The 27,789-nt window shown below is 48.9% G+C and overlaps 1 protein-coding gene across 1 annotated transcript in view; it reads right to left on the bottom strand.

Annotated features, from left to right (window-relative positions):
• apc2 (APC regulator of WNT signaling pathway 2) overlaps positions 1–27,358 on the bottom strand; it is a 135,124-nt gene extending 107,766 nt beyond the window's left edge. The window contains exon 1 of the mRNA XM_086004537.1: positions 27,192–27,358. Coding sequence (XP_085860663.1) covers positions 27,192–27,332 — 141 coding nt within the window. The 5' untranslated portion in view covers positions 27,333–27,358. The remainder of the gene's footprint in view (positions 1–27,191) is intronic.
• Positions 27,359–27,789: the final 431 nt, after the last annotated feature.

The raw sequence follows: 27,789 nt of genomic DNA, 5'->3' as shown, positions 1-27,789 counted from the left end.
GGGCACTCTTGTCGGTATTGGTGAGGTTGGGGTGTCACTGGAGTGGGGCGCCTAGAAATTGCGTCATTGATGAGCTGCTATGGATGTACCAGACCTACTGATAGGAGAAAGTAGAGAGAAGCAGATATTGGACCTATTCCACTATGGGGACTGTTCTCACAGCAGCTGATCGCTTTGTGACTTTAGTGCTCTTGTGAGTTCCACCTCCACCGTGCTGCTTCTTGCAGGAGTACAGAATATTGGAGCCGCCAGATTGATGGGAATTCTAATTGGGTTACGTCATTGTGGCTGAGGAGTCTAGAACCAGGGTTCACAGTCTCAGGATAAGGGGTCGGTCATTTAGGACTGAGATGAGGAGAAATTTCTTCACTCAGAGGGTGGTGAATCTTTGGAATTCTCTACCCCAGAGGGCTGTGGAGGTTCAGTCATTGAGTATATTCAAGACAGAGATCAATAGATTTTTGAATATTAAGGGAATCAAGGGATATGGGGGTAGTGCAGGAAAGAGGAGATGAGGTAGAAGATCAGCCATGATCTTATTGAATGGCGGAGCAGGCTCGAGGGGCCGAGTGGCCGACACCTGCTCCTTATTTCTTATGTTCTTACGCCATCTTGCCAGTCCCACCTACTATTGTGACATCAGATTAAAAGGGGCCAGATAGAGGAATTGCCTGCTCCTAAGGAAAGCCCAGCACTGCTCAATCAGTGCCGTAGAATCTGCCCCTGCCCACCAGATTTGTGGCACAGATGTTCTGCAAACATTGCAGGTTTTTGGTGCCAATAACTCTGTAAACATTCTATTCACACATTTCAATGTTAAAGGCCTTTTATTTAGGGTGACTGCAAGAAACTGTGTTGTTTGAAAGGATTGTCGCCTCCAAGAGGAACAACAGGTATGCATCCTAAGATGCATGTATTGGAAGTCACTACCCTGTATAGTACGGGGCGATTTCAACGAGGCTGCACTTGTGAAGCAGAACCCTGTTAGACAGGAACATGTGTCAGAGAGTCCGTACTATTGAACTGTAGCTCTATCTCCAACTCAGACTCCCATCTGCACCAGCAGCACAGCCTCGCTGAATTTGCCTTTATATGTCTAATATCTCTGCAGCCATAAATGATTAAAAAAAAGAAAGGCTTGCATTTATATAGCGCCTTTCACGACCACTGGACATCACAAACCGCTTTACAGCCAATGAAGTACTTTTGGAGTGTAGTCACTGTTGTAATGTGGGAAACGCGGCAGCCAATTTGCACACAGCAAGCTCCCACAAACAGCAATGTGATAATGACCAGATAATCTGTTTTTTGTTATGTTGATTGAGGGATAAATATTGGCCAAGACACCAGGGATAACTCCCCTGCTCTTCTTCGAAATAGTGCCATGGGATCTTTTACATCCACTTGAGAAAGCAGACTGAGCCTCGGTTTAACATCTCATTTGAAAGACGGCACCTCCAACAGCGTAGCACTCCCTCAGCACTGCACTAGAGTGTCAGCCCAGATTTATGTACTCAAGTCCCTGAAGTGGGATTTGAACCCACAACCTTCTGACTCAGAGGTGAGTGGGCTATCCACTGAGCCACAGCTGACACTAAATAAGTGTAATTAAGTGTAAATCAATCTCATTAGTTGTTAGTAGCAGGTTAAAAAAAAAACTGTCACTATGTACTATATTTAAATATTCATTTAGACTGAAAGGGGTGGAAATTATAACTCACGTTGGTCGATCCTGAACCCCCTCATACTGCATTCATCTCTGCACTAATTTAACACAGGCATTAGCCCATCAAATTGGTTAATGTCTGTATTAAAATAGCACAGAGAGGAATTTAGTATGAGGGTGTTAAGCGTTAATGCAAGTACAGCAGCAGTCATTTCTATTGTAAGATAATGTGGGAATCCTGCGTAAACTCTAGTCATAGAAACATAGAAACATAGAAGATAGGAGCAGGAGTAGGCCATTTGGCCCCTTGGCCCCTTGAGCCTGCTCTGCCATTCAATGCGATCATGGCTGATCATCCAAACTCAGTACCCGGTCCCTGCTTTCTCCCCATACCCCTTGATCCCCTTAGCCTTAAGAAATATATCTAACTCCTTCTTGAATATATTTAATGTATTGGCCTCTACTGCCTTCTGTGGTAGAGAATTCCACAGCTGCACCACTCTCTGGGTGAAGAAATTCCTCCTCATTTCTGTCCTAAATGGCCTACCCCTTATCCTTAGACTGTGACCCCTGGTTCTGGACTCCCCGACCATCGGGAACATCCTTCCTGCATCTAGTCTGTCCAGACCTGTCAGAATTTTATAAGTTTCAATGAGATCCCCTCTCATTCTTCTAAACTCCAGTGAGTACAAGCCCAATCGACCCAATCTCTCCTCATACGTCATTCCTGCCATCCCAGGTATCAGCCTGGTGAATCTTCGCTGAACTCCTTCCATGGCAAGAACATCCTTCCTCAGATAAGGCGACCAAAACTGCACACAGTACTCAAGATGTGGTCTCACCAAGGCCCTGTACAACTGCAGCAAGACATCCTTGTTCCTGTACTCAAACCCTCTCACTACGAAGGCCAACATGCCATTTGCCTTCTTAACCGCCTGCTGCACCTGCATGCTTACCTTCAGCGACTGGTGCACAAGGACGCCCAGGTCTCGTTGCACTTCCCCTTCTCCCAATCTATTGCCATTCAGATAATAATCTGCCTTCCTGTTTTTGCCACCAAAGTGGATAACCTCACATTTATCCACGTTATATTGCATCTGCCATGCTTTTGCCCAATCACCCAACCTGTCCAAATCATCCTGGAGTTTCTCGGCATCTTCCTCACAGCACACACGCCCACCCAGCTTTATGTCGTCTGCAAATTTGGAGATATTACATCTAGTTCCCTTGTCTAGATCATTAATATATATTGTGAATAGCTGGGGCCCAAGGAACTATCCCTGCGGTACCCCACTAGTCACTGCCTTCCACTCGAAAAACGACCCATTTATCCCAACTCTTTGCTTTCTGTCTGCCAACCAGTTCTCTATCCAAGTCAATACCTTGCCCCCAATCCCATGTGCCTTAACTTTACACGCTAATCTCTTATCAAAAGCCTTCTGAAAGTCCAAATACACCACATCCACTGGTTCTCCCTTATCTATTTTACCAGTTACATCCTCAAAAAATTCCAGTAGATTAGTCAAGCATGATTTACCTTTTGTAAATCCATGTTGACATTGTCCGATCCTGTCACTGTTTTCCAAGTGCTCTGCTATTACATCTTTTATAATGGACTCTAGCATTTTCCCCACTACTGATGTCAGGCTTACCAGTCTGTAATTCCCCGTTTTCTCTCTACCACCTTTTTTGAATAGTGGGGTAACATTAGCTACCCTCCAATCCATGGGTACTGTTCCAGATTCCATTGAATGCTGGAAGATGATCAGCAAAGCATCAACTATTTCCAGGGCCACTTCCTTAAGTACCCTAGGATGTAGATTATCAGGCCCTAGGGATTTATCGGCCTTCAATCCCATCAATTTCCCTAACACCATTTCCCTACAAATACTGATTTCTTTCAGTTCCTCCCTTTCATCAGACCCTATGTTCCCCGACATCTCTGGGAAGTTATTTGTGTCCTCCTTTGTGAAGACAGAACCAAAATATGTATTTAATTGGTCTGCCATTTCTTTGTTCCCCATTATAAATTCCCCTGATTCTGACTGCAAGGGGCCTACGCTTGACTTCACCAATCTTTTTCTCTTCACAATATCTATAAACGCTTTTACAGTCAGTTTTTATGTTCCCTGCAAGCTTACTCTCATATTCTATTTTCCCTTTCTTAATTAATCCCTTTGTCCTCCTTTGTTGAATCCTAAACTGCTCCCAATCCTCAGGTTTACTGCTTTTTCTGGCCAATTTATATGTCCTCTCCTTGGATCTTATGCTATCCATAATTTCCCTTGTTAGCCACGGTTGAGTCACCTTTTTTGTTTTACTTTTATGCCAAACTGGGATGAACAAATTCTGTAGTTCATCCATGCGGTCTTTGAATGTTTGCCATTGCCTATCCACCGTCAACCCTTTGAGTGACATTCCCCAATCAATCCTACTCAACTAATGCCTCAGACCATCGTAGTTTCCTTTATTTAAATTCAGGACCCTAGTCTCTGAGTCGACTACTTCATTCTCCATCTTAATGAAGATTTCGATCATATTATGATCGCTCCGACCCAAGGGGCCTCGTACAACAAGATTGCTAATTAATCCTTTCTCATTACATAATACCCAGTCTAAGATGGCCTGATCTCTGGTTGGTTCCTCGACGTATTGGTCCAGGAAACCATCCCTTAAACACTCCAGGAATTCCTCCTCCACAGTATTATTACTAATTTGGTTAGCCCAATCTATATGTAGATTAAAGTCACCCATGATGACTGCTGTGCCCTTATTGCACGCTTCTCTAATTTCCCTTTTAATGCCATCCCCAACATCTGCATTACTGTTTGGAGGTCTATATACCACTCCCACTAACATTTTCTGCCCCTTGGTATTTCTCAGTTCTACCCATACAGATTCCACATCATCAGAGCTAATATCCTTCCTTACAATTGTGTTAATCCCTTCTTTAACCAGCAATGCTACTCCACCTCCCTTTCCTTTTTGCCTATCTTTCCTGAATAGTGAATACCCCTGGATGTTGAATTCCCAGCCTTGGCCACCCTGGAGCCATGTTTCCGTAATCCCAATCATATCATATTCGTTTACCTCTATTTGTGCAGCTAATTCATCCACCTTATTACGAATGCTCCTCACATTAAGACACAAAGCCTTCAGGCTTGTTTTTTTTAACGCTCTTACACCTATTAGAATTATTATTTACTGTGGCCATGTTTGATTTAAACCGTTGATTTCTCTGACTGCCACTTTTGTTTTTCTCCTTATAACTCCCTATATTCCGCTTTTAGGACCTCATCCCACTTCATAGTCATAGCGAATGGTAGCATACTGGTTATGTTACTGGACTAGTAATCTGGAGTAGATGAGTTTAAATCCCACCATGACAGCTGGGGAATTTAAATTCAGTTAATTAAATAAATCTGGAATTTAAAAAAAGCTAGTATCAGTAATTGTTGTAAAAACCCACCTGGTTCACTAATGTCCTTTGGGGAAGGAAATCTGCCGTCCTTACCCGATCTGGCCTATATGTGACTCCAGACCCACAGCAATGTGGTTGACTCTTAACTGCCCTCTTGAGATGACCTAGTGAGCCACTCAGTTATAACAAACCCCTACAAAAAGAACAGCGGTCCTTCTCAAGGGCAATAAATGCTGGCCTTGCCAGCGACGCCCACATCCCATGAACAAATAAATAAAAAGAAAGTTCCCCAGTCAGGATCATTCATGAGACCCAACCTATGCCATCTCTAGAACAAAATGTAAAAGGCACAGGTCTCAGATCATAAGTGATGCAATCCTCTTATGGAAATTGTTGTCACTTGAACAAGAAAACAGTGTTTGAAAAGCCTGAGCTGTAACACTTGTGATCTGATAGACAATCCCTCTCTCATCGCGAGCCTCTAACCGTTGTCTCCCTGGCTTGTCTCTATTTTATTACTACTACTCTGGTCAGTAACCCTTCTGAACTCTCCTTGCTTCAAAGCTCGAACGACATCATAAGACACATTGGCCTAGAAGTTCACTATGGCCCCGCCAGCTGGCTAGCGCCCAAAAGTTAGCGCTGGGCGGGGAGCCATTTGCGATCGTCAGATATTCAGTTTTTGCGCCCCAATTCAGAACCGGGCGCTATTCCAGGGTGTGCCCGCCTCCGCTTGGGGCGCTGAAACTGAATTTCAGCGCTCTTGGCGCCGCTGCGCCAGCCGCTGCGGAGCGGCAGGCTGCGGTACTGCAGGCCTCCTCCTTCTCTTAAGGGGGAGCTGCCTGCAACGGGGAGATCGCCGCTGGATAGTGCCGGCAAATGAGCCCGGCACCACGGAGAAGTGCCGGGTTCGCGGAAAGCAGCCGGCAATGCCGCGGGGGGGGGGGGGGGCGGTGGAGGAGGCCGGGGAAGGAGGTGCGGGCAGGCGGCCGCCGAAAAAGCGGCCGGCCGCACCTCCACCTTAAAGCGCCCCACTAAGGCTACAGTACGGCCCCGTTTTCTGGTCGCTGTTTGCGGCCGCTGCGGAGGAGGCGGCCGCAACTAAATATGGGGATCTGGCCGGTTTCGGGGCGGAACCGGGGCACTGCGCACACCGATGACGTCATCGGTGCCGGCGCAGCGCTAACGGCTACCGCCGCCAATACCGCTGCGCTGAATATCAGCGCAAACTCCTTTTTGGCGCAGAAGCCCCCTTTAGGCGGTAACTGGCCGCAAAGCTGGCAGCGCCTTAATGAATTTCTAGGCCATTATTCTTCCCTCCTAAATCCTCATTGTGTGAAAATCAAGGCCTATCGCTCTAACTCGTGCTTTTCCAGTCTCTGTTACCCTTATCAGCCTCGGTGATGACCTGCATTTTAGGCCTTGCCTTTAAATTTGGTTTCTCAATTTATAAAAAGGTTTTACCCACCACATCAATCAGGATTTTTTATGAGACTTGTTGACAATCAATCAAGATTTATTAAAGCAATGGAGGGAGGTTTAACAACATTACAATAGATTTACTAAACTGCAGAGCAATGCCTATTAAAATTAAATGGTACAAGTTTATTAGCAATAATTAATAACACAACACAAAATCAAAGTAACAATTTTAGTTATTTCTGTATATATAAAGAAACATTCATTCAGTCACAACACAACATTAAAAACAAATAAATTATTATAATTTAAATTGGATTATCACAGGAAGTGGTGTTTCATGGATTACTGCAGGTAGTGGTTTATTAATGGATATCGTATCTAATTGTGTATTAATGTATAATTACAGTTAATTGTTTATTAATGAATTGGCACAGGTAATGGATTATTAACGGATTACCTCGGGCAATGATGTATTAAGAATTGTGAATTATGCAATGTATAACACGATCTCAATGCTGTTTTAGTCTTTTATTTACTTTGCAGAATATTTATTTCTAATGTACTGTGAATCTTTTGTCAATGCACAGAAGAGGTTTCACCATCAGCCTCCCTCTCCCAGAGACAGTCTCACCATCAGTGCCCCCTCTCCCAGAGACAGTCCCACCATCAGTGCCCCCTCTCCCAGAGACAGTCCCACCATCAGTGCCCCCTCTCCCAGAGACAGTCTCACCATCAGTGCCCCCTCTCCCAGAGACAGTCCCACCATCAGCCCCTCTCCCAGAGACAGTCCCACCATCAGGGCCCCTCTCCCAGAGACAGTCCCACCATCAGTGCCCCCTCTCCCAGAGACAGTCTCACCATCAGCCCCCTCTCCCAGAGACAGTCTCACCATCAGTGCCCCCTCTCCCAGAGACAGTCCCACCATCAGGGCCCCCTCTCCCAGAGACAGTCCCACCATCAGGGCCCCTCTCCCAGAGACAGTCTCACCATCAGTGCCCCCTCTCCCAGAGACAGTCCCACCATCAGTGCCCCCTCTCCCAGAGACAGTCTCACCATCAGTGCCCCCTCTCCCAGAGACAGTCTCACCATCAGCCCCCTCTCCCAGAGACAGTCTCACCATCAGTGCCCCCTCTCCCAGAGACAGTCCCACCATCAGGGCCCCTCTCCCAGAGACAGTCCCACCATCAGTGCCCCCTCTCCCAGAGACAGTCCCACCATCAGTGCCCCCTCTCCCAGAGACAGTCTCACCATCAGTGCCCCCTCTCCCAGAGACAGTCCCACCATCAGTGCCCCCTCTCCCAGAGACAGTCCCACCATCAGTGCCCCCTCTCCCAGAGACAGTCCCACCATCAGTGCCCCCTCTCCCAGAGACAGTCCCACCATCAGTGCCCCCTCTCCCAGAGACAGTCCCACCATCAGGGCCCCCTCTCCCAGAGACAGTCTCACCATCAGTGCCCCCTCTCCCAGAGACAGTCTCACCATCAGGGCCCCCTCTCCCAGAGACAGTCCCACCATCAGGGCCCCCTCTCCCAGAGACAGTCTCACCATCAGTGCCCCCTCTCCCAGAGACAGTCCCACCATCAGGGCCCCCTCTCCCAGAGACAGTCCCACCATCAGTGCCCCCTCTCCCAGAGACAGTCCCACCATCAGGGCCCCCTCTCCCAGAGACAGTCTCACCATCAGTGCCCCCTCTCCCAGAGACAGTCTCACCATCAGTGCCCCCTCTCCCAGAGACAGTCCCACCATCAGGGCCCCCTCTCCCAGAGACAGTCTCACCATCAGTGCCCCCTCTCCCAGAGACAGTCCCACCATCAGTGCCCCCTCTCCCAGAGACAGTCTCACCATCAGGGCCCCCTCTCCCAGAGACAGTCTCACCATCAGTGCCCCCTCTCCCAGAGACAGTCTCACCATCAGTGCCCCCTCTCCCAGAGACAGTCTCACCATCAGTGCCCCCTCTCCCAGAGACAGTCTCACCATCAGGGCCCCCTCTCCCAGAGACAGTCTCACCATCAGGGCCCCCTCTCCCAGAGACAGTCCCACCATCAGTGCCCCCTCTCCCAGAGACAGTCTCACCATCAGTGCCCCCTCTCCCAGAGACAGTCCCACCATCAGGGCCCCCTCTCCCAGAGACAGTCTCACCATCAGGGCCCCCTCTCCCAGAGACAGTCCCACCATCAGTGCCCCCTCTCCCAGAGACAGTCTCACCATCAGTGCCCCCTCTCCCAGAGACAGTCTCACCATCAGTGCCCCCTCTCCCAGAGACAGTCTCACCATCAGGGCCCCTCTCCCAGAGACAGTCTCACCATCAGCCCCCTCTCCCAGAGACAGTCTCACCATCAGGGCCCCTCTCCCAGAGACAGTCCCACCATCAGGGCCCCTCTCCCAGAGACAGTCCCACCATCAGTGCCCCCTCTCCCAGAGACAGTCTCACCATCAGGGCCCCCTCTCCCAGAGACAGTCTCACCATCAGTGCCCCCTCTCCCAGAGACAGTCCCACCATCAGCACCCCCTCTCCCAGAGACAGTCCCACCATCAGGGCCCCCTCTCCCAGAGACAGTCTCACCATCAGGGCCCCTCTCCCAGAGACAGTCCCACCATCAGGGCCCCTCTCCCAGAGACAGTCCCACCATCAGGGCCCCTCTCCCAGAGACAGTCCCACCATCAGGGCCCCCTCTCCCAGAGACAGTATCACCATCAGCCCCCCCTCTCCCAGAGACAGTCTCACCATCAGCCCCCTCTCCCAGAGGGTGTCTCACCATCAGGGCCCCTCTCCCAGAGACAGTCCCACCATCAGTGCCCCCTCTCCCAGAGACAGTCCCACCATCAGCCCCCCCTCTCCCAGAGACAGTCCCACCATCAGTGCCCCCTCTCCCAGAGACAGTCTCACCATCAGCCCCCTCTCCCAGAGGGTGTCCCACCATCAGGGCCCCCTCTCTCAGAGACAGTCTCACCATCAGCCCCCTCTCCCAGAGGGTGTCCCACCATCAGCCCCCCCTCTCCCAGAGACAGTCTCAGCATCAGCCCCCCCTCTCCCAGAGACAGTCTCACCATCACGGCCCCTCTCCCAGAGACAGTCCCACCATCAGGGCCCCTCTCCCAGAGACAGTCCCACCATCAGGGCCCCTCTCCCAGAGACAGTCTCACCATCAGCCCCCTCTCCCAGAGACAGTCCCACCATCAGGGCCCCTCTCCCAGAGACAGTCCCACCATCAGGGCCCCTCTCCCAGAGACAGTCTCACCATCAGCACCCCCTCTCCCAGAGACAGTCTCACCATCAGGGCCCCTCTCTCAGAGACAGTCCCACCATCAGTGCCCCCTCTCCCAGAGACAGTCCCACCATCAGGGCCCCCTCTCCCAGAGACAGTCCCACCATCAGGGCCCCTCTCCCAGAGACAGTCCCACCATCAGTGCCCCCTCTCCCAGAGACAGTCCCACCATCAGTGCCCCCTCTCCCAGAGACAGTCCCACCAACAGGGCCCACTCTCCCAGAGACAGTCTCACCATCAGGGCCCCTCTCCCAGAGACAGTCCCACCATCAGCCCCCTCTCCCAGAGACAGTCCCACCATCAGCCCCCCCTCTCCCAGAGATAGTCTCACCATCAGCCCCCCCTCTCCCAGCGACAGTCCCACCATCAGCCCCCCCTCTCCCAGAGACAGTCCCACCATCAGTGCCCCCTCTCCCAGAGACAGTCCCACCATCAGCCCCCCCTCTCCCAGAGACAGTCCCACCATCAGTGCCCCCTCTCCCAGAGACAGTCCCACCATCAGCCCCCCCTCTCCCAGAGACAGTCCCACCATCAGCCCCCCCTCTCCCAGAGACAGTCCCACCATCAGGGCCCCCTCTCCCAGAGACAGTCCCACCATCAGCCCCCCCTCTCCCAGAGACAGTCCCACCATCAGTGCCCCCTCTCCCAGAGACAGTCTCACCATCAGGGCCCCCCTCCCAGAGACAGTCCCACCATCACGGCCCCTCTCCCAGAGACAGTCCCACCATCAGGCCCCCTCTCCCAGAGACAGTCTCACCATCAGCCCCCCCTCCCAGAGACAGTCCCACCATCAGTGCCCCCTCTCCCAGAGACAATCTCACCATCGGTGCCCCCTCTCCCAGAGACAGTCCCACCATCAGGGCCCCTCTCCCAGAGGGTGTCCCACCATCAGTGCCCCCTCTCCCAGAGACAGTCCCACCATCAGTGCCCCCTCTCCCAGAGACAGTCTCACCATCAGCCCCCCCTCTCCCAGAGACAGTCCCACCATCAGCCCCCCCTCTCCCAGAGACAGTCCCACCATCAGGGCCCCCTCTCCCAGAGACAGTCCCACCATCAGTGCCCCTCTCCCAGAGACAGTCTCACCATCAGCCCCCCCTCTCCCAGAGACAGTCCCACCATCAGCCCCCCCTCTCCCAGAGACAGTCCCACCATCAGGGCCCCCTCTCCCAGAGACAGTCCCACCATCAGTGCCCCTCTCCCAGAGACAGTCTCACCATCACGGCCCCTCTCCCAGAGACAGTCCCACCATCAGTGCCCCCTCTCCCAGAGACAGTCTCACCATCAGGCCCCCTCTCCCAGAGACAGTCTCACCATCAGTGCCCCCTCTCCCAGAGACAGTCCCACCATCAGGGCCCCCTCTCCCAGAGACAATCTCACCATCGGTGCCCCCTCTCCCAGAGACAGTCCCACCATCAGGGCCCCCTCTCCCAGAGACAGTCCCACCATCAGGGCCCCTCTCCCAGAGGGTGTCCCACCATCAGGGCCCCCTCTCCCAGAGACAGTCCCACCATCAGCCCCCCCTCTCCCAGAGACAATCTCACCATCAGGGCCCCTCTCCCAGAGACAGTCCCACCATCAGTGCCCCCTCTCCCAGAGACAGTCCCACCATCAGTGCCCCCTCTCCCAGAGACAGTCTCACCATCAGTGCCCCCTCTCCCAGAGACAGTCCCACCATCAGTGCCCCCTCTCCCAGAGACAGTCTCACCATCAGTGCCCCCTCTCCCAGAGACAGTCCCACCATCAGTGCCCCCTCTCCCAGAGACAGTCCCACCATCAGTGCCCCCTCTCCCAGAGACAGTCCCACCATCAGGGCCCCTCTCCCAGAGACAGTCTCACCATCAGTGCCCCCTCTCCCAGAGACAGTCTCACCATCAGTGCCCCCTCTCCCAGAGACAGTCTTACCACCTGACCCCCTCTCCCAGATGAATTCTTGCCACACAAGCCCCTTTTACAGAAGTTGAACTCTGAAAGACTCCGTCTTTATTTGCTAACATCAATTTGCAATAATTCACTATGAACTAAGAATATTTAGTCTTTGTAGCTCATACATAATGCATTAGGCAACTTTCAACTCCCTACTGCTGAACTACAATAAAATACACAGTGCTGCCTATTAGGAACAATACAATTAGTTTGAATGTACAGATAATGGATATGGTTCACTGACAACCAAAGTAAACCATTCTAAGAGTGCCAGCATGGTACCCATTCAAATTCTTAACTGTAGTTTTTGGACAAGATAATCCAGGAATTATTGAGAGTAGAAGTAATGGAGAAAGTCTGAAACAGATTACACCCATCATCAGTTGTATATAGCAACATCCCCATCATTCCCGATTTTGGGTTGGATGTTTTTCAGGCATCCTTTAAGTGCAGGATGTTAGTCCCCAACATTGGGCCTTTTTGCACCTGTTTATGGGCACACTGAGGTCTAACTTCTACCTCTTCAAAAGCATAGCACTCTATCAATGAAGTGACAGCTCTACATTTAAACTGGCAGACCTACAGGAGACCAATAGACCCATGAAAAGGTGGGTCTGCAAGTCTTGCTTCCTGTTGCAGGAAGGTAAATACAGAGAGAAATAAAAACAGAAAATGCTAGAGATGCTCAGCAGGTCAGGGCAGCATCTGTGAAGAGAGAAACAGAGTTAACGTTTCAGGCTGATGACCTTTCATCTGACCTGAAACGTTAACTCTGTTTCTCTCTCTTCACAGATGCTGCCTGACCTGCTGAGTATCTCCAGCATTTTCTGTTTTTATTTCAGATTTCCAGCATCTGCAGTATTTTCTTTTTGTAATATAGAGCGAAGTTGCCCCCCGCCTCCCACGGTTACACAGCTCGCCTATTAAATGTAAGATGGGAAGAGAAACACACAAAGGCCATTGGAAAGGGCATTGACTGAACTTGTACCATTGTTTAATGAGGACTCTGTGATGGAACTAAGATTATTTACTTTAACAAGATTAAGGGCCTATGTGTCAGCCATGGCTCAGTGGGTAACACACTCACCTCTAGAGTCAGAAGGTTGTGGGTTCCAAGTCCCACTCCAGGGACTTGAGCACATAAAGCTAGGCTGACATGCCAGTGCAGTACTGAGGGAGTGCTGCACTGTCGGAGTGTGCTGTTTTTTTGGTGGAGACGTTAAACCGAGGCCCCGTTTACCCTCTCAGGTGGATGTAAAAGATCCCATGGCACTATTGCAAAGAAGAGCAGGGGAGTTATCCCCGGTGTCCTGGCCAATATTTATCCCTCAACCAATATAACAAAAACAGATTATCTGGTCATTATCACATTGCTGTTTGTGGGAGTTTGCTGTGCGCAAATTGGCTGCCGCGTTTCCCACATCACAACAGTGACTCCACTTCAAAAGTACTTCATTGGCTGTAAAGCGCTTTGAGATATCCGGTGGTCATGAAAGGCGCTATATAAATGCAAGTCTTTCTTTTTTCTTTCAATTATTTTAAATCTGTGTCCTCTGGTTACCGGCCCTCCAGTTTACTCTATCAAAAAGCTCCATCGTTTTGAACGCAATGTGTGACACTTTCAAGTGTGACACTTCGAGGTGTGATGGACTCCGGGACCGTGACATTTATACATTGGAAAGAGGGCAGTGACCAGTTTTATTTCTCTCTTTTTGAATGGAAGAAAATATTGTGCTGATTAAAGCACAAGATCTCAGTGCTGAGGGAGGCTGGTGTGAACCTAAGTTTTGAGTGCAATTTTGCTTGGCTACATGAGTGATATTTTCAATTATTTTTTCAGCAGGTGCTTGCTGAACTGCACTAGCTGCATATCTGTTTCATTCACAGGAGTGCTGCAAGGTTGGAAAAAGGTCATTGCACGCACAGTAAGAGAGGGGGCAAACTCAAGCATAATGACACCCTGAAGGCATATAGTCCAATACTAATAAAAGATAGTCATTGACATTAGCTGCTGTGTGTCATTAAAATCATCTCTTAATGGTATTGCATTAATGTTAAATGTTTGTGTTACGTTTTGTAAATGCAAATTCAATGTCAGAAAAAATCTCACCAAATCATGTATAGATAGCAATGGCTCTGCTTATGGTTCTGAAAATGATGAATAAATTTCCCTGGCGCTGTTCTGCAAATCTTGTTTATATCAGATTCCCCAGAGTCAGCGCAAGGTCATCTTTCATGAGAATAAAGCCACCAGTATCCATTTCTATTACTTAACGCTTCCTGTAATGACTGATGGTGACCTGACCTCTAACTTTACAAATAAAGTGTAGGGCTGATCCCTCCATCCCAGGCTGACGTGTTATGTTCATTAATAAATAGACATTCTTATTATGAACACAGCTAGCTTTTGCTAGACACTTTTATTGAGCACATGTGGACTAGGTACAGTATCTGTAGAGGCTTCCATCTTGACTGTTGCCTTGTGGGTAGCCTAGCCTCATGGGTAATGTAGTCTTAATATATATATAGCTGGGTAGTGTAGTCTTATACATACAGCTATATACAGCTCTACGGCTCCACCTAGTGTCCACTATAGAATGACATGTTATTGATCATTACATGACGGACTCGATGGAAGCGCCGGTCAGTAAATCAGAGCTACAGAGTCGTAGCCCGACCTCCGTCCCATACTCCATTCAAACGTGGCTGGTAGCAGGGGATGATGGAATCTTTCTTTACATCTTTCGGTTAAATGTAGTGAATGTTGCAAGAAAAGCCTTGGGAGCAGGTCACCGAGCCCTTGACATCCTTTTTGTTTAATTGGTAGTTTTCTTTCCCACACTACAACAGCGACTCCTCTTCAAAAGTACTTCATTGGCTGTGAAGCGCTTTGAGACGTCCTGTGGTCATGAAAGGCGCTATATAAATGCGTCTTTCTTTCTTTTTTCCTGTCTTCCTGAAAGTACTGGGTTAGAAATTCAGGTGCGCCCATTTTTGGGTGTGCAAGGGGCGCAGGGTGTGATCTCTGTTTTTGAGTGGTGAGGTCCAAGATGCCCCCAATATTAGAAACAGAAATATTGAAAAATAGGAGCAGGAGTAGGCCATTCGGCCCTTTGAGCCTGCTCTGCCATCCAATATGATCATGGCTGATCCTCTATCTCAATACTATATTCCCGCTCTCTCCCCATACCCCTTGGTGCCTTTTGTGTCTAGAAATCTATCTATCTCCTTCTTAAATATATTCAGTGACTTGGCCTCCACAGCCTTCTGTGGTAGAGAACTCTACAGGTTCACCACCCTCCGAGTGAATAAATTTCTCCTCATCTCAGTCCTAAATGTCCTACCCCGTATCCTGAGACTGTGACCCCTCGTTCTAGACCCCCCCAGCCAGGGGAAACATCCTCCCTGCATCCAGTCTGTCTAGCCCTGTCAGAGTTTTATACGTTTCAATGAGATCCCCTCTCATTCTTCTAAACTCTAGTGAATACAGGCCTAGTCGACCCAATCTCTCCCCATATTGGGCCTCATTCCAATGGAGCGGGTGAGCCGGGGAATTGTCAGTGAAGATCAGGCCGCTGCTGGCATCACAGTGGCCCTCAGGTAAATGAGGAAGGGTGGTCTATCAGGCTTCGGGCCCGGGGGTGTCAACTGATGGCCACGGGGAGCGAATCATTGGCCACAGGGGGTGATCGTTGGTCGGGGGTGGGGAGCGATTGTTGGCTCGGGGTTGGAGCAATCGTTGGCCAGGGGTAAGGCCTGCTTTTTACAAGGTAAGTGGTGAATTAATTAAAATTAAAACATTTTTTCCACAGGTTTATTATTTTTAAATACTTTAAAGCAAGCTAAGTTTATTTTTAGCCCCGTTAGAATAAAAAAATATTTTTTTCAAAATTTAAATTATTGTTTAAAATAGTTATTTCATGTAATTTATAGTTTATTTAAAAAATGTGATTTAAAAAAAAATTTATTTGAAGATTTAGTGCTATTTTGGGACCGTAGTATTTATAGTTTTGACAGCTCTTCCTGTCAAACTTATGAATGGGCATTCCCTGCTCCGATTGGCTCCCCATGGCCCACGTGATCCCAGGGGATGCTTCGAACTAACTGCACCCCTGGGATACGCAAGCACTGCGCGCCGGCAGTTGGAGGAGGTCCAGGATCAGAATTCCACGGGGGCCCACAGCTCAACGGCCGGCGCGCTAGGTAAGTGCAGGTCGGGGGCTTGCACCCGCGGGAAGCCCTCGACCCGAATTTCTGGGCTGTTAAAATCAGAACACTGCTTCTCTGAAAAATGCCTGAATACTTTCTTTTTGCAAGTCTCATGCTTGGATGGCAGACAGTTTTGGAAGACTAGTTGTGATAAGCTTAGTCTAGCACCTTACTGTAGGGGTATCATTCTCAATTTGAGAATTACAGGAAACTCTCGATTTACCAGCACCTAAATAACTGGAAATCTCTGTTAACCGGCAAAATTCAGGAGTAGGTTCAGGTAAGTTTTACTTCATATTAGTGGCAGTTCCTGGATCTGTGGCTGTGCAATCGGGGCTCCTACACTTGTTGCTAAGCAACAGGGACACGTGGATGTGGCTGGAGTTCCTGCACAAGTTGCTAAGCAACAGGGAAGCCTGGATTTGTTGCTGTGTACGGAGCTCTCGTACCTTTTAACTATACCTCTCTGTAATCCGGACTTTTTGATAAACCGGCACCACGCCGGTCCCGTCGGTGCCGGATACCAAAGAGTTTCCTGTAGTTGATAATGGAATTGATTTCAGATCTGAATGTTGCAGAGTGGGAGCACTTCGTCACTGGTTCCTCGAGTCTCCGAGTCTCTGCCCGGTTGCTTTGGCCTGAGATGAACAAGGGGGATGGTATCAGAAGAACCCAGGACCATCTTCTCGCCTTTCTGAACTCTAGTTTGCAAAAATAGAACTGCTTCATCGCGTACACACAATTCCTGTCTTCCGTTCCAAAACCTCAAGATATATGAAATGGCAGAGAACAAGAAGCTGTCTTTCCTCCCCACATTTACCGTCACGATGACCCAACGGCACAATCTAAAGAGGAGTATTACAGAAAACCAGTCCACACAGACCAGCATTTATGGTTTGGTTCCCATGGCCCACAGCGAATTAATCTCTCAGCAATAAAGAGTCTTGTGAACGGAGCAGTGAATCTTTTTGTTTTGTGAACTGGAAAGAATACAGAGAACCATGGCAACAACTAGACATCCCAAAGCCTGAGTTGATAAACTGATCTGCAGCGTCCTGAAACCAAAAACAGAACTTCCCACACAAATGAGCTCAGCAATGCCTGAAATGCTGTAAGGAATGACAGTAAACCTTGTATTGGGCAGTATGAACCTTCCCGTTTGGGGCGCTAACTTTTGGAAGCTGGGAAATTTAGCGGCAGGGGCTAATGATTCCCAGCTTTTTCAAAATTCGGTGTTTGCGCTCCAGGAATCAAGCGCTCCACTTCCTTCCTGGAGCGCTAAAGGACGCAGGCGGGGCGGTAGTGGTGCAGCACTGCACAGTGTCCCATGCAGTGCTGCCGAGATCCGAGGCTCCGCTCCGCCCTTAAAGGGAAGGGCCATTGCTGCAGGCTCTGCATTGGGACCAGTGTCGTCGACGGCGGCCACAATCCGGCCCGATCAGCCCCATGCATTCCGGCAGAGTGCCGGGCTGACCGATCGCGGCCCGGGAGCAATCGAAAAAAAATCACTTGAAGCGTTGTTAAAATTTTTCTCCAACCCGCGCCAACATCGCTCTTTTATTTGCACCTCTGAAGATCCCGGTCTCCTGAACAACGCCTCCTGCAGCTGCCGGTGTTGTCGCCCCGCGAGGCTGCAGAGGGCGGAACCGAAGTTCGGGTCCGGGGCGATGCGCACGGCGATAACATCACGATCTCCAGGCGCAGGAGATCGTGGCGCAAAGTGTTACCGCCGCCGCAAATCTCTAGGCCAAGTTAGCGGGAGTTGTTCATCTCGCCGCGCCCGGTCGGTAAGTTGTTAGCGCCCCCCGGAGGCGATAACGGGAGACGCTAAGCAACCCAATTTCTCCCCCTTGGGCTTTGAAGTAATGTGCCAATACGGAGGGTGTGTTGCATTTTCAGAGGCACAGTTGTTCAGATGAAACAATAAATTTAGATCCACTCTGCCTGTTCTGGTGATGTTAAAGATCACGGTCTAGAAATTTGATGGCGCCGTGCCTGTCTATCGGGCGCTAAACGGGCACCTTAGCCTCCAATATGGCGGGCAGGAAGCATACGCTCATTACATGCTGGATGTGCACCGTCTGCTCTATATTCCATGTAATTTTTTAATTACTTTTTTCAAATTATTTTTTTTGCATTTTGAGGTAAGGGATGTTGCTGGTGAGGGAAGGGGATGGAACATTGTTCAACCTCAGGCACCCTGTGTCAACCCCGAAGCAATCCCCAGGTCAGGTATAATAAGGTTAAAGGCAGAATAAAGGATTCCACAATCACGCACTCCCGACAGGGAACCATTCTCGCAGAGAGTGTAGGTTGGAGATGATGTTACAATCCTGTCACCTTGATTCTCTACACTCACTACAAAGGAATAGCTCCCACTGGGAGCATTAGAGCACAGAATGCCTCATATAATACACTACACCATCCAGTCCCCTCCTCTCCCCATCAGAATCTTTTTTTTAAACTGATATTGTGGAGGAATGCTTGACATCTTCATACTCCATTCCTCCGTCCTCTACTTTACTGGAGACATTAAACCATTTAAAATCACTAGCTATAAATGGCCAGTTTGTCCCAACCATTTAATAAAGAAATAACTCATATTTATATGGCGTCTTTTGCAAGCTAAGGACGTCCCAAAGTGCCTTACAGCTAATAAGTACTTGTGAAGTGTAGTCATCGTTACAATGTAGGGAACATGGCAGCCAATTCGAGCACAGCAAGATCCCACAAACAGTAATTAAATAAATAAAGTACTAAATAGATTTTTTTTTAAGTATAGTAATAAGTAGTAATTAAGAAGGATGTGGCCATTGGTTTAGATTTGAAACTTTCAATCGTTTTAGCACTCAGCTTTGTCCTTGTGCTGGAACTGTTTGTGCAGATGAAAACCCACAATCAATTTGTTTATAAATGGAGGTCACACAGCAAGGTCACCTTGGATAATGAGTGGACAGTGGGCTTCCCGACGTCTGGACACCACGCCAGGGTAAGTGTGGCGTGCTGTGGGTCTACTGTAAGGTATGTGCATTGATGACAGCTGCAGAAGTGGTGTGAAGGATCCAATGGTACACTGGCGAGTTTCAGAGGTAAGAAAATGTTGGGGAAATCATTTTTAATGTATTTAGACTTTTCTGTAGGTAACAAGGTTTGAAGTGTTTGTCTAGTCCCACCTTATTGGGAGAACCTCTCTCACCAGTGACAGATCACTTCTGTAGCCTCACCTGCAGCTGCCATCTGTTTTATCCTAAGGAGAGAGTCACTGGAGAGCCTGGGTGCAAGGGCTCACCTTTGTACAGTGATTGGCAGTGTTTGCAGCACCTCAATACTGTCAAACACTGAAAAATCATCTGTCAAAAAAAAATGTGCGTGTCTCCTTTAAGAAAACCGGTAGATGACGCGTCATCAACTGACATCATTCTGACCCCGGCTTTCTCTTAATTGGCCAGCAAGCCCGCAGGGTGGGCTTAACAAGGCCAATTGACGTAAAATTACGTCTGTGTGTCGGGCGTTGTTGGGGGTGGGATCGGAACCCGGAAGGCAGCTGACCCGCTCCCGATTCGCACCGAAAGTAAGATCGTGGCCCCACACTTTAAAAAGGCCCCAATTTTAACTCCAGGTGGATTCCCCTTCAGGCCCGAGTTAAAATTACAGTCGGGTCTCAATGATGTCATTGGGTCGCAACTTGCATATGTGAAGAAGGACCCTGTTGGCTCCGGGCGCACATGCCCTTTGCCGCCTGCTCAGGAGAGCAGGTTAAAATTGCAGATGCTGCGATCATGGCGGCTTTCGGACAGGTAACAGCCGGGGCGATTTTAACTGGCCACCCACCAGGTTTCTGCTGAGCGAGTCGGGTTAAAATCGCTCCCAAAAGTTTTAGTCAGATGGCTGCCAGAAGCCCATAATAATTTTTGTTGGACAGCGGGTGCTGGTAATGGTTCTGCTGTTGCCATTTACACCTCCTCTAGACCCATCTTTTGTTTCTTTACTTGTCTTATTACCATCTCCTTTTGCCTTGCACCATCATCCCTTTGGGCTGGATTTTGTCAATGGGGACATGATGGAGGCGGGACTCCCACTTTTTGGGTTGTAGTCCCGCCTCCATCGATTTGTGGCCAACCCACGTGATTTTCCCTTGATTGACCTTGATGAGCCCGCCCAGCGGGCTCAGCAGGCCAATTAAGGGCCACCCAGCAACAGGTGACTCACAGATTGAACTTTCATCTGTCAAGAGCTTTTGACAGATGAAATATCAACGTTTGACAGCTCTGTGAAGCTGTCAAACACTGACAATTTGATTTCTAACTTGAGTCCTTCTCCACAAACTCAGTTAAAAATCTCTCCAGAAGAGAAAGCAGAATACTGCAACTTTTGACAGCTCACGGCCATTCTGCTTTCTGTGCTGGTGAGATGAGGGACTCCCGAGACCTGAAGGAAGGAAGCCTGCATTAGTAAGTAAAGGTAAGTAAAAACTTATTTAAACACTTTACACACACCAAACACACTTACCTCTGCACACATGCACCCATCACTCACCTGAACACCAGACATCGCGAACCCTTTAAGTCCTTCAGCCCGACGGTCCACCTCGCTAACTTGGCGTGGTTTGGAGCTGTCAGGAAGCCCACACTTCAGGGTTAAAAATAGAGATTAGGCCAAAAACTGCCTGTTAACTACCTGTTAACAGGCAGTTAATTGGCACTAATCCCCTTCCCGCCTCGGGGAGGCGGCTCCCAGCACAGGTCGGGTGCCCGCCTCCTGGGAAACGGGCATGGATACGGGTTGGGGGCGGGAAGGGTTCATGTCCCCCGATTCTGCAATTTTCCCCCCATTCCTGCCTCCAAACCCGCCTCCACGGGGCTTGGAAAATCCAGCCCGTAGTCTCTCTTGCCTGCCACCCTATCACAGACCTTCCCTTTTGTTCTTTCCTACCAGGGCAGCACGGTGGCATAGTGGTTAGCACTGTTGCCTCACAGCGCCAGGGACCCGGGTTCAAATCCGGCCTCGGGTGACTGTGTGTGTGGAGTTTGCACATTCTCCCTGTGTTTGCGTGGGTTTCCTCCCGGGTGCTCCGGTTTCCTCCCACAGTCCAAAGATGTGCGGGTTAGGTTGATTGGCTATGATAAATTGACCCTTAGTGTTAGGGGGGATTAAATACGTGGGGTTACGGGGATAGGGCTTGGGTGGGATGGCTGTCGGTGTAGGGACCGGGTGCTAGGGTTTGGATGATCAGCCATGATCTCGTTGAATGGCGGAGCAGGCTCGAAGGGTCGAATGGCCTACTCCTGCTCCTATGTTTCCCTTTCTTGGTTCCTACACTTTCTTAAAAACCTGTTACATCTCTAACTTTTTCCAGTTCTGACGAAGGGTCACAGACCTGAAACGTTAACTCTGTTTCTCTCTCCACAGCTGTTGCCTGACCGGCTGAGTACTTCCAGAATTTTCTTTTTTATATCAACCCCTAATACATATTTGACATTATGAAATCAAATGAAAAACTTAATAGGCGGGTGACCTCATATCCTGTAGTGTAATATTTGGGGGCCGTCCCGCCCTGTGGGCCTTGGTCCTTCAACTTGGGTTTTTGATTTTAAAAAAGTTCTGCAATATAAAAATTATTAGCCAACAGTCGGGAAATTATCATAATCATAATAATAATCATAATCAACTTTATTGTCATTGTTAGTGCACAAGTGCAGTACAACGAAATGTAGGCTTGCGGCTCCCGAGAGTGTACATTTAGATTAAGACATTTAAACATTCAACATTCATTTGGCTTGTAATACATTAACATAAACATAATAAAGTGCATTGGCAGATGTGCAGGCTTTAGAGTTTATTTGTGGAGTTCAGTTGGATGACAGCCCTGGGAAAGAAGCTGTTCCTAAATCTGGTCGTTCAGTTGCGACTGCATCTGTAGCGTCTCCCAGATGGCAGGGGGGTGAACAGACTGTGGCTGGGGTGGGTAGGGTCTTTGATGATGGTCCGTGACCTCCGTAAACAGCGTTTCTGGTATATGTGCTCTATGGTGCCAAGCGCTACTGGAATCTTTCAAAAGCAGCTAATGGTTCTGAAAGCAGCACAGCCCCAGGACATCGCTGCAGGAGTTCCTCAGGGCAGTGTCCTAGGCCCAACCATCTTCCGCTGCTTCATCAATGATCTTCCTTCCAACATAAGGTCAGAAATAGGGATGTTCGCTGATGACTGCACAGTGTTCAGCGCCATTCACAACTCCTCAGATAATGAAGCAGTCCATGCCCGCATGCAACAACACCTGGACAACATTCAGGCTTGGGCTGCTAAGTGGCAGGTAACATTTGCGCCACAGAAGTGCCAGGCAATGACTATCTCCAACAAGCAGCACGGTGGCATAGTGGTTAGCACTGTTGCCTCACAGCGCCAGGGACCCGGGTTCGAATCTGGCCTCGGGTGACTGTGTGGAGTTTGCACATTCTCCCCGTGTTTGCGTGGGTTTCCTCCGGGTGCTCCGGTTTCCTCCCACAGTCCAAAGATGTGCGGGTTAGGTTGATTGGCTATGATAAATTGACCCTTAGTGTTAGGGGGATTAAATACGTGGGGTTACGGGGATAGGGTGGGATATGTGTTGGTGTAGGGGTTACAGGGATCGGGTGGGATATGTGTCGGTGCAGGCTCGATGGGCCGAAATGGCCTCTATCTGCACTGTGGGGTTTCTGTGATTTCTGTGAAGCGAGAGTCTAACCACCTCCCCTTGACATTCAACAACAATACCATCGCCGAATCCCCCACCATCAACATCCTGGGGGTCACCATTGACCAGAAACATAACTGGACCAGCCACATAAACACTGTGGCAACACGAGCAGGTCAGGGGCTCGGTATTCTGCGGCGAGTGTCTCACCTCCTGACTCCTCAAAGCCTTTCCACCATCTACAAGGCACAAGTAAGGAGTGTGATGGAATACTCTCCACTTGCCTGGATGAGTGCAGCTGCAACAACACTCAAGAAGCTCGACATCATCCAGGTCAAACCACCCCATCCACCACCATAAACATTCACTCCCTCCATCACCGGCATACCGTGGCTGCAGTGTGTACCATCTACAAGATGCACTGCAGTAACTCGCCAAGGCTTCTTCGGCAGCACCTCCCAAACCCGCAACCTCTTCCACCTAGAAGGACAAGGGCAGCAGGCGCATGGGAACACCACCACCTCCAAGTTCCCCTCCAAGTCACACACCATCCTGACTTGGAAATATATCGCCGTTCCTTCATCGTTGCTGGGTCAAAATCCTGAAACTCCCTCCCTAACAGCACTGTGGGAGTACCTTCACCACACGGACTGCAGCGGTTCAAGAAGGCGGCTCACCACCACCTTCTCGAGGGCAACTAGGAATGGGCAATAAATGCTGGCCTTGCCAGCGACGCCCTGATCCCATAAGTGAATTTTTTTTTAAAGGCAGAAAAACTGAGGCGTCCCGTATAAGTTAAATGATAAATTAGAATACTTTACTAGAATCCAGATAATGGAGGTCTGCTCTATAAGTTAAATAGAAGATGCTTGGAGCCTGCGGTCTCTTTGTAAAGAGTGAATTCAGGATCGCGTTTCCTCATAAATAATACCATTGAACCACTAAAGTATTCAGAAGGTATTCGCTCTTTTCATCAACTGATTATTACTTAGACAGCGTCCACTCAATTCTGCTAACATTACTGCACCGTCTTTTCAACGGGATCCTTGGGCCCCAGGTGATCCGTGATGTGCTCCCAGAGGGTTCGCGAGGTCACCAGATGTCTGTCCATCTGTCATCAGGCTTCTGTACACTTCTGTATTTGTTGTCTTACCAGCATGCTGCTGTATGTTGAGAAGAAATGTTTGCTGTAACATTCCTAACTCGCACCAAGTCCCAATCGCCCGTTAGCCCAGTGCTCACAGGGTCCACCAACGTCATGATTTAAAAATTCCCACCCTCGTGTTCAAATCCCTCCAATGGCCTCGCACCTCCCTTTCTCTGTAACCTCCTCCAGCCCAACAACCCTCTGAGAACTCTGCATTCTTCCAACTCTGATCTCTTCTGCATCCCTTCGCCCCCACCATTGGCGGCCGTGTCTTCAATCATCTAGACCCTAAGCTCTGGATTCCCTCCCTAAACCTCTTCGCCTCTCTCTCTACCTTTAAGATGTTGCTTAAAACCTACATCTTGTCCTAACGTCTTCTTCCTTGGCTCGGTGTCAATTTTTGTCTGATTATGCTCCTATGAAGCGTCTCGGGGCGTTTTACTATGCTAAAGACACTCTATAAATGCAAGTTGTTGTTGTTGGTGATAGCTCTGTTTTGCTTTGGCTAGCTGATGGTGACTTTTGGAAATTAAGGCAAAGGTTCCCTGGAGGGATGTCCCTGAGAGTGTAGTGATTTTTTAAAATTCGTTCATGGGATGTGAACGTCGCTGGCAAGGCCGGAATTTGTTGGCCATCCCTAATTGCCCTGGAGAAGCCGCCTTCTTGAACCGCTGCAGTCCCTGTGGTGAAGGTACTCCCACAGTGCTGTTAGAGGGGGAGTGCCAGGATTTGGAGGGCAGGTCTACAGAAAAGTTTGAAATCAAATGCATTAAATGTTGGAGGAACAACTGTGATCCAAGGTTATCTTGAGTCGGGTGGGGGTGTCAAATGTTCTACTAAAGCTAGTCATTTCCTCGGGTGTCAGTCATGACACAGTGGGTAGCTCTCTTGCCTCTGAGTCAGAAGGTTGTGGGTTCAAGTCCCACTCCAGAGACTTGAGCACAAAAATCTAAGGTGACGCTCCAGTGCAGTGCTGAGGGAGTGCTGCACTGTCGGAGGTGCCATCTTTCGGATGAGACATTAAACCAAGACGTCTGCTCTCTCAGGTGGATGTAAAAGATCCCCTGGCACTATATCAAAGAAGAGCAGGAGAGTTATCCCCGGTGCCCTGGCAAAATATTTATCACTAAAACAGATTATCTGGTCATTATCACATTGCTGTGTGTGGGAGCTTGCTGTGTGTAAATTGGCTGCTGCCTTTCCTACATTAAAACAGTGACTACACTTCAAAAGTACTTAATTGGTTGTAAAGCGTTTTGGGGCGTCCTGAAGTTGTGAAAGGCAAGTCTTTTTTAACTGGTAGCATTTGGAGGTAGGCGGCAGGAATAGAACTCCTTTAATACATCATGATGATAGATTGTCTCCCATCCCCCTCTCAACACACACTCACTGTAGGCCTGGCAAAAGACAATTTATGTTTTAACATCAGAAGCCACTTTGTGTCATCGCAAGTTAATGGAATTGTTCAGCCAGTGTGGTCACTCTCAATAGACAGAAAATGTGAAAGTAATGGCTCAATTATGTAGCACTCCTGTTAGCAGCAGCTTCCACTTCGGTAACTGCGCAGTAATATAAATCGGACGGGGCTATTGCAGAGACCCACATCACAAGATGTCCTTCCTCAGCTCTCTGGAGGTAGCAGTAATACTGCCAGAAGATCTAAATATTGTTACTATCAGCCTTCTCTTTTTTTCTAGCTATTCGGCCCTCCTCTCTCCCATTGCTGGCTCGCCTGGAGCCTCCCTGCCCCTCGGGGACAATGTAGTCACCAAAAGAGAAAGTCACAAGCTAGAAGTATCCTGATGGCTCAGATGTAAAGTCTGTGGCCAGATATCCTTGGCTTTTATGGCTTGCGTTGGGGAGAGGCACGGAAATTGGGGCAGGACCCAATTGTGCCGAGTCCCCGCTGTTTTTTGTCGAAATCTCCAGCCCATTTGGTAGGGGTGCATGTGAAAGAGGAAATTACATCATGTGATGTCATTCCCGTATTTTTTCCCCATAGCGACACTAGTCGCAAGAGATATCTGTGTGTCTCTGGGCTCCATCATTGCTAAGGACAGTGGAGGCAATTAGCTTTTAAAAGGTCACGGTTTCCCTAATGACATCGGTCATAAGTGGATCGATTGTTGATTGCAGCACAGAAGTTGGCTTTTCAAAGAGAAAAGGGCCAGTTTTTGTTTTTAAAGTTTCTTCGATCTGGTATCGTTATGCTGTTATTGGGCCCCGCTAGGAGTTGTGGGGCAGGCATCCCAATTATGCCATTAATGCTGTGGGTACCCACCCAATCCATGCAAATGTCCCTGACCCTGGAATGTGGAGCAGAGTCAGGGGGTACAACCTTCTGCTCCATCCAGATCTTCCCACATTGGGCCCCTCTGTCTCTGAGCCATACAAACCAGGGGTATAGGATCTCAGTGAATGGGATACTACAGTCGGCTCTAGTGTCTCTGAGTTAAAGAGGGTAAAAATACCCTGATGGCTATAGAGCAGTCCCTACTGGGGGTGCGTGCGTATGGAGGCCAGGTGGGGAGAGAATGAGGCTTGGCTGTAATATCCTCCATGGACAGACAACCAACCACGCATCACTGTCAAGTCTCGCACGTGAATAATGGCAAGGTATGAGAAGGTGACCGGTGCTTGTGAAGCCTTACCCCAGTTAATACTTTCAGGAAGGGAATGGAGAAAACTGGAGAGAATAAAATAGTCAAATCAAATCAAAAGTTACAAATCTCGTGCATGTACAGCTGTTTATCTGTTGCTACCAGTAATGTGGATACCCCTGTGCCCCTGCCCACCCCCCCCATATAAAAAACACTTTGCACCAACACCATAACTTAATGCAAATACCTCCTTAAATTCCCAGGACAGTGATCAAGCAAACAACAACGTGAAACTTCTTGGATACAAAACAGCTACCCAACTTCGGTTAGTGTGATAAGACCACTCCTGAGAGTGACTACATTGACTGGCTGGCTTCTTCTGTATGACATTTCAATAGAATCACTACCTGGGCAGTTTTCGACTACCTGCGTGATTTGTTCCCTCACTCCTTCAATCTCAATAAATTTCAGACTCGGGTGTGACTTTCAACATGCTGCTGTGTTAAACTTCGGCAGCACCTCCCAAAACCTCTTCCACCTAGAAGGACAAGGGCAGCAGGTGCATGGGAACACCACCAACCTCCAAGTTCCCCTCCGAGTCACACACCATCCTGATTTGGAAGTATATCAGCCGTTCCTTCATCGTCGTTGGGCCAAAATCCTGGAACTCCCTCCCTAACAGCACTGTGGGAGCACCTTCACCACACGGACTGCAGCGGTTCAAGAAGGCAGCTCACCACCACCTTCTCAAGGGCAATTAGGGATGGACAATAAATGCTGGCATTGCCAGCGACGCTCACATCACATGAACGAATAAAGAAAAAAAAACATTCAGATCATCACAGGACCAAGTAACAAGATCCTCACCTTCATATCCAAGGTCTCTGTCTCCAGTTTGGACAGATGACAGGAGTTGTCCTCCAACTCTCGTCGCAGGTGAGAGTTCTCTTTCCTAAGCGCCTTAACCTGCTTCACCAGATGGTCGTAGGAAGATGTAGACCCAGACATCCTGAGTTCTTCCAACACCTAAGCAAGAAAGTTCTTTTAATACTAATTTCAAAAAAAGAGGTTTGGTGGGGAAAGGAAAGTCAATCATTACACAAGTCATTTGGGGTGAGCACAAGAACATAAAATGTTAGGAAGAACAAAGACTGGCCATTCAACTCATATAGTTCACCCTATAGTTTAAGTTTATAAATTGGAGACTTGGCTGCAGTTAGTTGGTTTTGAGTCTAACAAGCATTGTCTCCCTTGCATTTTCTCTCCTGAAAGTAGTGACTCATGTAAGAATACAATTCAACAAGCCTTCCACTACCTGACCCGAGTGGCATTCTCTATGGGTGAGATTATTCACTGGGTGTCAATCAACTATTCACCATGGCGACCATCACAAACAAGCCTAATCCCATTCTCAGGCAACATCCACAAATCCAGGTTTCCAACATGAGCCATTGGATTATCAGGA

This window comes from Somniosus microcephalus, chromosome 13, assembly GCF_052327205.1.
Source record: "Somniosus microcephalus isolate GS21.2 chromosome 13, FLI_Smic_1.0, whole genome shotgun sequence".
Taxonomy (NCBI): Eukaryota; Metazoa; Chordata; class Chondrichthyes; order Squaliformes; family Somniosidae; genus Somniosus; species Somniosus microcephalus.
This window is presented reverse-complemented; position numbering and strand designations above follow the sequence as displayed.